The sequence below is a fragment of the Lutra lutra genome, chromosome 8 (genome assembly GCF_902655055.1).
Source record: "Lutra lutra chromosome 8, mLutLut1.2, whole genome shotgun sequence".
Taxonomy (NCBI): domain Eukaryota; kingdom Metazoa; phylum Chordata; class Mammalia; order Carnivora; family Mustelidae; genus Lutra; species Lutra lutra.
The window spans coordinates 29,829,847-29,843,329 of NC_062285.1; the positions used below are offsets into that span (position 1 = coordinate 29,829,847).

Consider the following 13,483-nt stretch of genomic DNA (forward strand, 5'->3'; position numbering starts at 1 on the left):
ATTTTTCAGTTTTTAGATCCATAATTAATTCTTTTGAATAGTTACTTAATTTGGTGTATCTGATACATTTTCTAAGTATTTGTTCTTCTGCCTTTTGTTGAGTGTTTCTTAAAATATATTTGATAGAGCATGTTTAAACATTGCCCAAGATGCCTGTTACAAATGCACATTTCAGAATTCCAAGTCAGACTTACTGAGTTAAAGTTTTCTTGTGCATGTATAAGTTAGGAATCTGCCTTTTTAATAAGATTTTTTAGAGGATTATTATGTACACTAAGATCTGAGAATTGTGGAATAATCTTATACTTATTGCTGACACATTTTATTGTTAGTACATGCTGGTGAGGTTTTATATGCTTGTCATCAGGTTGTATTAACAAGATACATGTGAAAGCTTTCATAACGTATGTGAGCCATAGCAGAGAAATGTAGGATAAGCATATAGCCTATGAGCTTCAGAGTTGTTCTGCTGGAACCTGTGTCCAGTATGTCTCTTTGATGAAATCTTATAGCCTATAATCTCATTGTCTATTCCACATTCCTTTAGTTCTGTGACATCATCTCTTCTCCCAGAAAGTACTTGTGTTTAAATTGAATTCCTAATGAGAAATACAGGGTGTCAGTTAGGGACTGATCAAAAGATGAGAACTACACAGTAATCTGAATAGGGAAAGTTTAACATAAAGAATTATTATAACAGGAGAATACCTATAAAGTGATAAAGACAACTCTAAAAGATACAGGGATAGAGGGTATAAAGAGCAGCCTCTATTGATAGGATGGAAGCATAGCACTTAAGGAAGGAACAAATCTCAATAGCCCTACCCTAACCCTCTCCCTAACTCAGGAGGTCCACACCTTGTGAAGAAGGAGCGGCTGTCACCACCAGGTGCAGAGAAGTTTGCTGGGGTGCCATGTTGGTGGAACTGGGGTTTACTGGGAAGCTGACCATGATGGCAGTACATTTGCTGTGGTGCTGGGAAAAGCCATCTTCCAGGGAGGTGGTGTACCTCTAGCATACCACAAGGGTGGTATGCTGGAAAGCTTCCCAGAGAGAGGTTCTACACTGGTAGATTTTGCTAAGAAATTCTGGGAGAAGCTGCCCAAGCAAAGTCATGCTAGGGACCTTGTGAGGAAGATACATATGGGGGTGGGGCTGTCGAAACTTTCTGGAACTCTACTAGGTATACCTTGCAGTGTCCTCGGATTAAGCAGAGAAAGATGACAGACTTAGGAAGAAAGCTGCTTCTTTCTGGAGTGTCTAGGACCCTCTATTAAAGGGTTAACATGACACCTGTCAAGAGAGAAATGTTCCACTATTAGCAGGACAATGAAGAATGGATTTTTAGATGAAAGGCAATAAACTGATAACTGGCTATTGCTACATCATTTTTAAACTCCATTTATGAATTGGCAATATATCTGATACACCAAATTATGTCCCCTCTTTGGGATCATGCCTTTGTCCATAGAGTTTCCATACATCTCCTATTTCCCTTCCACCTGTTCCGCATCCCTCAATTTCAGACCTCTGGTTCATTGTCCGGTATATACTTCCTGCTATTATATCGTAATTCCATTACAAGTAGGTGTTACTAAATGAAGTCTATTTTAAATCCCATTGCTAGAATTTCTTTTTGCTAGGTTTTAGGCTATGTCTTGATGACGACGATGACAACAACTCCTCCTCCTCCCTTTCTTCTCCTTTTCCTTTCTTCTTCCTTCTCCTTCTCCTCCTCCTTTCTTCTTTCTTCTTTTTCTTCTCCTTTCTTCTTCTTCTTTTTCCTCCTCCTCTCCCTCCCCCTCCTCCTTTCCCTCCTTCTCCTTGTCCTCCTCCTCTTCCTCTTCTTCTTCTTCTCCACTTTCCCTCCCATCATTAAAGTTGGCAGTGTATATATATACATGGGTGGATCTCTGCCATTTTGTCAAAAAAAATTCTTTTTTTTTTTTTGCTACTCTGCTTGTTTATGTCTCCACATTATTGGCTGTTTCTGTGTTTCTTTAATTGTGCCTTTTTTTTTTTTTTAAGCTGGGAGGCACTCATCTTGCTCAGCTTTAAGCAGAGTTAGAATACTTAGAATACTCACTTAGAATATCAGTTATGGTCTATCATATTATTCTGTGGATCTTACCGATTCTCCTGATTCCTCATTATTCTGGAGGTTGGCCTGTTCTAAAAGTCTTGAGACACCCAAATGGGTCTTAGTTCTTCCCAGACAGACCAAGGAATGCCAGTTTCATAGATTTTTATATATTAACTTCTGCGAGTTAATAGAAGTTATTGCTTTTGAGAGCAAATTAATGTTTTTCCATATTTATCTTAAGTAAGACTATTCTTAGGATTTTGGGGAAGCAATTACTTTAGAATTCTCTTGTAAGTATTTTGAATTACCCTTAACTGATCCTGTTTCAATCGTTATTGAACTTGCTTAAAATTCTTATATATTAAAATAATAAACCGAAGATTGGATTTGAGTTTTGACATGTAAGTCAACACTTATCTATAATTCTGTTGTTAGGTAATTACTCAAAATTACATTTATGAAATAGCAGTATTTGATTATAACTATAGATAAGAGTATTATAAAAGTTATTTAAATATAGGAAATAAAAAATAAAAAATGATGAAATTTCTTTTCAGAAAAGAAAGTAACTGGCTAATCTTTCATTTTAGATAAGTAAAGATCAAACCTTTTTAGAGGCAGAGTGTCCAATTCCTGACAAAACAGTCACTTTAAGCGTTGCACAAGTAGTAAAGCAAGTGCAAAAACTAGAAGAACTGAAAAATCTCCTTAAACAACGGACTAAACGCTCCTCAAGAGCCCCATTGTCTAAAGCCAAGTAAGTGAAATATAAGAGTTAATAGAATTCGAAGCAATGAGTGGCTATATAATTAGTAATGCATGTAAGATAATGGTTCAGATATTATACTATACATATTCTAAATCAGATCAAATAGGCAGCTTGCTCTATGTGAAATTCTGGTTTTAAATTATTTTTATTAACACATAATGTATTATTTGCCCCAGGAGTACAGGTCTGTGAATTGTTAAGCACTCACCATAGCACATACCCTCTCCGATGTCCATAACCCAGTCACCCTGTCCCTCTTCCCCTTCCCCTCAGCAATCCTCAGTTTGTTTGTAAGATTAAGAGTCTCTTATGGTTTGTCTCCCGAAATTTTTAATAGTTTGAAATGGCACTGTCCAATCAGTAGTCACTAGTCACATGTGGCTACTAAAATTAAAATTGAGTTGCATTTAATTAAAAAATTAATTCTGCTGTTATGTGAGCCACATTTCAAATGCCTAGGAGCCAATGGGGTTGTTGTTAGAAAGTTCTATTAAACATGGCTCGCTTTGAATATCTAGGTTTAAAATCTTCCCTCAGTTTGATTATATAGCTTCTATAATAAATAGGAAACTGGGATATCATTAAATAATTATTTATGAATAGCATTATTAAAAATTTCAAAGGGACAGGGATATGCTCCAAAGAATAATTTCCTATTTTTCAGTTGAGAAAAGCCTTTTTTTGACAGATGGGATGAAGATTCAAGTAATGATTATAATGATAGTCCTATTAACTGTTGACACTCACTTTTGATATTTGAGGTTTAGCTGTCTTAAAATTAAATAGATGAATAAGTTATCATCATAGAATACCTTTGATGACTTTTATTCCACCTTACACAGTTACTTTTTTTTTTTTTTTTTGTGGTGAGAACACTTCAGATCCACTCTCTCAGCAAATTTCAAGTATCCAATAGTATTGTTAATTGTAAACACCAGGTTGTTCATTAGATCTCTGACTTATTCAACTTTTGTTATTTTATTTTTTATTTAGTGATTACATAGTGATTCAGCAGAATTGTTGATACATCACCCAGTGCTCATCACAGCAGGTGCATGCCTTAATCCCCATCACCTCTTTCAGCCTACCCCCCATCCTCCTCCCCTCTGGTAAACATCAGTTTGTTCTCTGTAATTAAGAATCTGTTTCTTAATTTATTTCTTTCTCTCTTTTTTTCCCACTTTTGCCTGCTTGTTTCTTTAATCCACATGTACATGAAATCATATGATATTTGTCTTTCTGCCGAGTGACTTATTTCACTTAGCATTACACTCTCTAGCTCCACCCATGTCATTGCAAATGGCAAGATCTCATTCTTGATGGCTGAATCATATTCCATTGTGTATAAATATACCACTTCTTCTTTATCCATTCATCAGTTGATGGACACTTGTGCTGTTTCCATAATTTGCTTATTGTAAACAATGCTGCATAAACATTGGTGTGTATGTATCCTTTCATAGGACAGTTCTGTTTTTAACTTTTTGAGGAACCTCCATACTGTTTTCCAGAGTGGCTGCACCAGTTTGCATTCCCACCAACAGTGCAAGAAGGTTCCTCTTTTTCTGTATCCTTGCCAACACCTGTTGTTTTCTGTATTGTTAATTTTAGCTATTCTTACAGGTGTGAGGTGAAATCTCATTGTGGTTTTGATTTTTATTTCCCTGATGCAGAGTGATGTTGAGCATTTTTTCATGTGTCTGTTGACCATCTGGATGCCTTCTTTGGAAAAATGTCTGTTCATGTTTTCTGCTTCTTTGTAAATTGGATTATTTGTTTTTTTTTGTCTGGTATGGATTTGTATCATTTCTTTATATATATTTTGGATACTAACCTTTTATCAGATATGTCATTTGTAAATATCTTCTCCCCATTATATCTCTTGCCTTTTAGTTTTGTTGATTGTTTCCTTCACTGTGCAAAGGATTTTTATTTTGATAGTTTGTTTTTGTTTTTGTTTCACTTACCTCAGGAGATATACTTAATAAGAAGTTGCTGTGGCCAGTGTCAGAGACATTACTGCCTATGTTCTTGTCTAGGATTTTTATGGTTTCAGGTCTCATAGATGGGTCTTTAATCCATTTTGAATTTATTTTGTGTATGCTTTACAGAAGTGGTCCATTTTCAGTATTTTGCATATTGCTGTCCATTTTCCCCAATACCATTTGTTGAAGAGACTGATTTTCCCATTGGGTATTCTATTCTTCTTTGCTTTGTTGAAGATTAATTGACCATATAACTGTGGATCATTTCTGGGCTTTCTGTTCTTTTTTATTGATCTATATGTCTATTTTTGTGCCAGCATCTACTTTTTTGGTTATTGTAGCTTTGTAATATAACTTGAAGTGTGAATTTTGATACCTCCACCTTTGTTTTACTTTTTGAAAATTGCTTTTGGAAATTCAAGATCATTTCAGGATCATTCCATATAAATTGTAGGACTTTTTGTTCTGTTGTGAAAAATGTTATTAGTATTTTTTAAGGGATTGCATTAAATCTATAGATTGCTTTGGATACTATAGACATTTTAACAGTATTTATTGTTCCAAGCTCTGAGCATGGAATGTCTTTCCATTTCTTTGTGTTGTCTTCAATTTCTTTCATTAGCGTTTAATAGGTTTTCAGAGTACACATCTTTCACCTCTTTGGTTAGGTTTATTCTTAGGTATCTTGCTATTTTTGGTGCAGTTGTAAATGGGGTTGTTTTATTAAGTTCTTTTTCTGCTGCTTCATTATTAGGATATAGAAGTACAACAAATTTCTACATAGTAATTTTGTATCCTGTGAGTTTACTGAATTCATTTATTGGTTCTAGCAGTTTTTTTGGGGGGGAGTCTTTAGGGTTTTCTATACAGAGTATCATGTCATCTATAAATAGAGTTTTTCTTCTTCCTTACCAGTTTTGATGCCTTTTTTTTTTAAAAGATTTTATTTATTTATTTGACAGAGAGAGAATCACAAGTAGGCAGAGAGGCAGGCAGAGTGAGGAAAGCAGGCTCCCTGCTGAGCAGAGAGCCCAATGCAGGGTTCAGTCCCAGGACCCTGAGATCATGACCTGAACCAAAAGCTTTGATACCAAAGCTTGAGTCTGTCTCTGAGGATCTAGACCCTGATGCTGAAGCTCACTCCATCTCAGGACTGTGACCAGGATCTCTAAGATTTTGACCCCATATCTTCAAGTTTCCACCTTGAACCAGAAATCACCAATCCTGTCCCTGCGGTTCTTTTTTTTTTTTTTTTTTTTTTTTTTTAGATTTTATTTATTTGAAAGAGACGGAGAGAGTAGAAGCAGTGGTAGGGACTGAGGGAAAGGGAGAGGGGAGATGACTTCCCTGCCTTGTGCACAGAGACCCAGCAGGGCTGATTCCAGGACCCTGAAATTATGACCTGAGCCAAGGTCAGATGCTTAACCAACTGAGCCAACCAGGTGCCCCTACTCCTCTGGATCTTGAGCCAGTGTGCACCTCGACCACACCAAAGCCCCAGACCTGAAACCCCCTCTCTCATCCAGACTCACTACTATACCCAAGGTCCTGGCCACTAGTCCCATGGTGCTCCCTGCACGTGCCAGCCCTCTCTTGGTTTTTGATGTACCTTCCTCACTAACCTTAATCATTTCCAGTTTTTAATTTAAAGTGAGAGACAAGAGACTCTTCCTGTAGATTGAACATTGAGAGGCCAATATAAAGGTATTAACTGGCCTAATTTCAGTATTGTTGTGTCTCAGCGAGTAGGAAGGCCCAAAGAGAGGGAAAGAGATAGAGGCTCGTTGGTGGGGCAGTCAGAGCATACACAACAGTTTTGTTAAGTTTGCTGCCATATATGGACATGGTTTATGGTACCCCCAAACAATTGCAATGGAAACATCAAAGATCAGCGATCACCTATAGCTGTAACAAGTATAATAATAATGAAAAAGCTTAAAATACACTGAGAAGTACCAAAATATGACACAGAGACACAAGGTGAACAGATGCTATTGGAAAAGTGGCATTGATAGACTTTTTGTGTGCAGGGTTGCCACAAACCAATTTGTAAAAAATGCAGTCTTTGAAGTAAAATAAAGTGAAACACAATAAAATAATATATGCCCTTACCTAGTAATTTTGTATTATGAATTAATAATTTCTGTGTGAATCTCCTGGAGAGATGGTTTCCTCAAGTTCAGAACTAGTTACACACATCTAAATGTTTCTTATCACATATAAACAGTAAATAAATATGTGTAACTTTATGAGTATCTGAATTAAATCACCTCATTTGTTCCCCTGTTATTCTGTTATTGCTTATATATAGATATAACTATATCTGGTATAGTAACTTATCCAAGTAAAAATTTACAGATAGCCATTTTTTTAATTAAACATATAATAAAAACCCTTTTATAGTGTTAAAATAGAGAGTAATTGGGAGGGACTACTATTTATTATGCAGTTACTTTATATCTCTGTCAATGACTAGATTTAAAGGAATGAAAGGAATGGCACTTGAGTTAGCTCCAGTAGGTGCCCATTAACTAGATCCTTAGTTCAGAGGCTCAGATAGACTCACTTGAGCTATCTATTGTAAAGTACAAAATTAATTTCAGATTGTATGTTAATAGTAATACCTGAAATTGAAGTGTCTGATGTGTACAGGCATTTTCCTTATAACTTTACATGTACTGGACCTTACCACTACTTTATGAGGTATGTACTCTAATACCCCAATTTTAATAGATGAAGAAACTGTAAGTCAGAGGGATTAAGTAACCTACTAAAGTCATAAATTAGTAAGTGGGTAAAACAAGTTTTGAGCCAAGCAGTTTGACTCTAGAACTTGTGCTCTTAACAGTCACAATATGAAAAGAAATGTCATGCTTCTCCCCAATTTACTTTTGTTATTTTTGTTGTTAATATTGTTGGAATACCTAATTATATTCATGGAATATATAGCATTCATAGAATTATACTGTGTGATTTTATACTTGTTTGCTTGCAATTATACTAATTTACCTTAGTGTCTGAATAAAGGTTAAAGATTATGTTAAGTTTTATTTTACAAACTACATATATCCAGAGCATATATTTTATTTCTTAAGTATAATTTAAGCTCTTACTCTCTGATAATAAATAAATGTACTTATTAAAATTTTAACAGGGATACTGAAAATTCACCAGGAACAGTGCATAGTAATGAAGTTGTACAGCAGATAATTGAAGGTGATAATATTTTATACATGTTTAGCATTTATAGGGTTTTCTACTTACATTAACATTTTGCAACTTACAGTTTAAAAATTTAGCCATAAAATTATACAGTAGCAAGTTAAAAAAGATATTCAGTTGAGAGTTTGATATTTTTAATAAGGGTTCTTATGTTTCAGATTCCAGAAGTTGTACAAAACTAAACCTTGGTTGTTAACCACCATAAAATACATGAATTAGTAAGGACACACGCATATTATGCATCACTTTAATATATAGTGTAATACATGATAAAAGTTATATGTGATTTGCAGCAAGTCCACAGGTAGCCAATTTGTTCAACCCAAGGAAGTTGGGAAGATTTTATGCAACCGTAAAGGATGACTAGGATTTAGTCAAGTGAAGAAGGGAAATATCTGCTATTTTATAAAGAGGATGTAGCATGAACAAACAGAATGAATAGGGTGTTATAAATAGAATGGTATTAGAATGTGAAGCAATAAGTAGGGATAAGGTAAGAGAGAGCCAGACAGAGGTATTAGATGGTGTGCTAAGGATTTTTTTAAAAATATATATAATAGGGAACCACTGAAGACTTTTTGTAGGGAAGTGGCATTGTTGGATTCAATTGTATACAGATTATTCTGGCCATTTGTAGAAGTCACATTTGGGGACTAGGAATAGGAAAGGGAAGTTATTGCTTTGTTTTATGTGTATGATAAGTGCTTATATTAGAACACAAATAAACAAGAAGAAAAAGGGCAGATTTGAGAAAATTTGCTGGTAAAATGGGCACAACTTGATTGGATATGAGAAGAAGGGAGATTAAATCATGATAACATTAACTAAGAGAATAAAGAGGAAAAATAAGTGTTGAGAAAATGATGAGTTCATAACACGTAGTTGTTATATACATTCATATATACATTTATATACATATACATATACAAATATATTCATATATACATTCATAAATTCATATATTTCTATTTGTTGCCTGACTGGGAGGATTTCCATTGTTGGCAGTTCTATTGTTTTTCTTTCTTTTTAATGAGTTATTTAAAAAAAACTATGAAATTTAAACTCAAACATATAATTGATATTTGAAACATATGACAAACTTACTATTATTTCAGAATTCATAAAAACTCACTCAACTGAAGAATTTAGAGATGTTTCTGCAACTGATCCACGTAAGTTTCCACTTGTTTAAGCATTATTGTGTTAATAACATACGTTCAGTGCATTAATTTCTATAATTTTTTTATAATTTAAAGTCATTATTATGGTAATAACATAGATCGCCTGGAGTTGGAGCCATACAGTTGAGCTATCAAGCAAGTATTGAAATTCCTAGGTAAGGCTAAATGCTACAAAAAATAGTCTTATTTTTGAGGAGTAGCTTGCTATCACTTGGATTGAATAATTTTTAGTTTTGATTGGAGTATGTATGCTACTGAAATGTTTCAGGAGTGCTAGGCTTTTGAGATGAACAGTGATAAATTTGCAGATTTTGTTTCTACGAATTATAGATCATCTCATATGCACTAATTCCTTGACAACAGCTGAGTACCTGTCAGTTTATGAATATAAACAGCTGCTAGAACTAGTATGTTAAACTTATGACTACTTATCAACAGAAAGGAGAAATTACCTTGTTTGTCTTAGTACTGGAAAGAATTTTGAAGCAATCATGTAATGTATGCTATAGAATACAATTTAGAAGTGGAAAATAAGATTTGGTTGGAAAAGGTTGATGGGAATCCTGTCCTCCTCCAGCTTCTGCTTTTCAACTAATATTGCCATATTTAAGCCAAGCGCAACTTGATGCTACAGCGCTCCCAAGTTCTGTAGACACCTTTGATCCAAGAGAGTCCCGAATGACTAGATAGATAGAAAGATATCTAGAGCTTTGGAGTGGATGGTGAAAGCTTCTTTCTACCTCAAGGAAAACCCTCTGTGCATCTATGGAGCTCTCTATCTGTGCAGCTGTCTTCTAATACTGTGCCCCGTAAATTCTAGCTGCTTTGGGCTTCCAAAACTCTACACCTTTTCTCTGAACTCTAGGAGAACAATAGACTCTGTTTGGGTCCCTTTTCCTAATGCTGTGGCCTGGAAACTTCAGGAAGTTAAATGGGGTTATCAAAGGGCTTTGTTACTTTGTTTTCCTTCCTTCAGAGATTACTGCCTTGCACTTACTGTTTTCCAGTGTCTGAATATTTCCTTTTCCCATATTTTTGTCCGTATTTTAATCAGTTTAAGGTGAAAGGATAATTCTAGTCCCTGATGCTCTATCATGGACAAAACCAGGAGTGTTTATGTCCACATATGGGCTGATGGATTATATCCTTCAACCAAACCAAAAGAATAAAATATAATAGTAGAAATGATAGTGATGATTTAAAAATATTCTTTCTCTGTTGCTTTCTGTCTCTTTATTCATTCACTCATTGAATTGAGGTATAATTGACATACAATACTACATTAATTTCAAGTGTACGATATTTGTATAATTGCAAAATGATCATCACAGTAAGTCTAGTTAACATGTATCACCACACCCTGCAAGAATTTTTTCATGTGATGAGAGCTTTTAAGATCTACTCTCTTGTAGAGTATATTTTCAGAAATGCAGTATAGCATTATTAACTTTCAGAAATGCAGTATAGCTTTATTAACTATAGATGCCATTCTGTACATTCTATTCCATGATTTATTTATTTTATAACTGGGAGTTTGTATCTTTTGATCTCCTTCACCTGTTTTGCCTACCCCACTCCCACCACCTATGTCTGGGAGCCACCAATATGTTCTCTGTACCTATGAGCTATCTTTTCCCATTGTAGCTGCCTCAGTCCCTGGCTCCTTTGGTGTATATCTATGTCTCAGTATTGCTCAGTTTTACTTGTATACACTTCTTTTCTGTTAAAAACATCTTATCCAGACAAATTTTATTCTCATCTCTTCCCATTCTCTAAATTCTATTTGATACCATAGCCTAATGAACAAGACAAAAGCTACCTTTGTATTCCACTCTATTTATAATTTTATACCAGTATTTAATTTTGATGTTGCTTCATTTCCATAATTAATGGAATTAACTTAAAAAAAGGACTTATTTATTTATTAGGAGGGAGTGTGAGCGCACAAGCAAGGGAAGTGGCAGAGAGAGGGAGAAGCAGGCTCCCCACTGAGCAAGGATCCTGATGTGGGACTCAATCCTGGGACCTTGGGATCATGACCCGAGCTGAAGGCAGATGCTTAACCAACTGAGCCACCCATGGAATTAATTTTTTTACAGCAGTTTTAGGTCTATAGAAAAAATTGAGCAGAAAACACAGAGTTCCCATATAGCCATTCTCTGCCTCTTACTCCCTACACAAAATTTTATTAACATTTTGCGTTAATGTGCTACCTACTAAAATCAATGAACAAATATTGATCTATTATTACCTAAACTCTGTAGTTTGCATAGGGTTCAGTATTTGTGCTATAGAGTTCTATAGGTTTTGGCAAATGTATAATGTCATGTATCCACCATTATAGTATCATATGGAAGAGTTTCAGTTTTGAATCCCATTTTTATCCCATAGATAAAAATCAGTTTATCTATTAAAAGACATCTTGGTGGCTTCTGATTTTTTGCAATTACAGAAAAGCTGCTGCAAACTTAGGTTTTTAGTATGGATATCTTTTTCAACTGATTTGGTTATATACCAAGGAATGCAATTTCTGGATCATATAGTAAATGTATGTTTAGTTTTGTAAGAAATTGTCAAACTGTTTTGCAAAGGGGATACATCATTTCATATTCCTACCAATGAGAATGAGAATTCTTGTTGCTTTGTATCTTTGTCAACATTTGGTGTTGTCAGAATTTTGGATTTTAGCCATTCTGAAAGTTATTTATTGATATCTCATTGTTTTAATTTGTAATATCTGATGTTGAGAATTTTTTCATATTTTTTTGCCATCTTTGGTGAGGTATTTGTTCAGATATTTTACTCATTTTTAATTGGGTTACTTGCTTTCTTATTGAGTTTTAAGTGTTCTTTGTGTATTGTGGACATAAGCACTGTGTCAGATAACTGCAAAGATTTTCCTCTCAGTCTGTGTATTCTCTTTTCATTCTCTTAATTGTACCTTTTGTAGACTGGAAGTTTTTAATTTTAATGAAATTGAAATTACTAGTTTTATCTTTCATGGATTGTGTTTTGTTGTATCCAGAGGTCATCTTAAAACCTAATATAATCTAGATTTTCTCCTATATTATCTTCTAGAAGTTTTATATTTTTGCATTTTACATTTAAATCTATGATCCATTTTGAGTTAATTTAACCCATCTCCACATCCATCTCTCCTCTGGTAACAGTCAGGTTGTTCTGTATAGTTAAGAGTCTGTTTCTTTGTTTTCTCTCTTTTTCTCCCCCCATGATTGTTTTGTTTTGTTTGTTGAAATCGTATTTCTCTGACAGACTTATTTTGCTTAGCATAATAGTCTCTAGCTCCACTCATATCATTGTAAATGGCAAGATTTCATTCTTTTTCATGGCTGAGAAATATTCCATTGTGTATATTTCTCTCTATCATCTGTCATCTATCATCTATTATCATCATCAGTCATTATTATCTATCATCTATCTATCTTTCTGTCTGGGTCATCTATCTACTGCATCTTCTTTATCACTCATCAGTCAATGAACATTTGGGCTCTTGGTAATCAAGGTGCATGTATTCCTTTGGATTAGTATTTTTATATTCTTTGGGTAAATACATAGTAGTGCAGTTGTTGGATCATAAGGTAGTTCTATTTTTAACTTTTTGAGGAACCTCCATACTTCTTTCCAGAGTGGCTGTACCAGTTTGCATTCCCACCAACCGTGCAAGAGGGTTCCTCTTTCTCTGTATCCTTACTAACCCTGTTGTTTCCTGTGTTGTTAATTTTAGCTGTTCTGAGGTGATATCTCATTGTAGTTTTGATTTGCATTTCTCTGAGGATGAGTGGTATTGAGCATGTTTTTATGTTTCTTTGGAAAAATACCTATTCATGTCTTTTGCTTATTTGTTCACTGAATTATTTGTCTTTTTGGGTGTTGAATCTTATAAATTATTTATATATTTTGGACACTAACCCTTTATCTGATATGTCATTTGCAAATATCCTCTCTGATTCCAAAGATTAGCTTTTAATTTTGTTGATTATTTCCTTCACTGTGCAGAAGCTTTTTATTTTGATGAAGACCCAATAGTTTATTTTTGCTTTTGTTTCCCTTCCCTCAGGAGACATATTTAGTAAGAAGTTGCTACAGCTGATGTCATAGAGCTTACTCCCTGTGTTTTTGTCTAGGATTTTAAATGGTTTCCTGTCTCACACTTAGAATTGGAAGAACAAATATTCTTAAAATGTCTATGTTATCCAAAGCATTCTACATGTTTAATGCAAC

The 13,483-nt window shown here is 34.5% G+C and overlaps 1 protein-coding gene across 1 annotated transcript in view; it reads left to right on the forward strand.

Annotated features, from left to right (window-relative positions):
• Positions 1–13,483, forward strand: part of CCDC7 (coiled-coil domain containing 7) — a 404,782-nt gene that overhangs the window by 45,605 nt on the left and 345,694 nt on the right. The window contains exons 8-10 of the mRNA XM_047741462.1: positions 2,675–2,841; positions 7,993–8,054; positions 9,176–9,232. Coding sequence (XP_047597418.1) covers positions 2,675–2,841; positions 7,993–8,054; positions 9,176–9,232 — 286 coding nt within the window. The remainder of the gene's footprint in view (positions 1–2,674; positions 2,842–7,992; positions 8,055–9,175; positions 9,233–13,483) is intronic.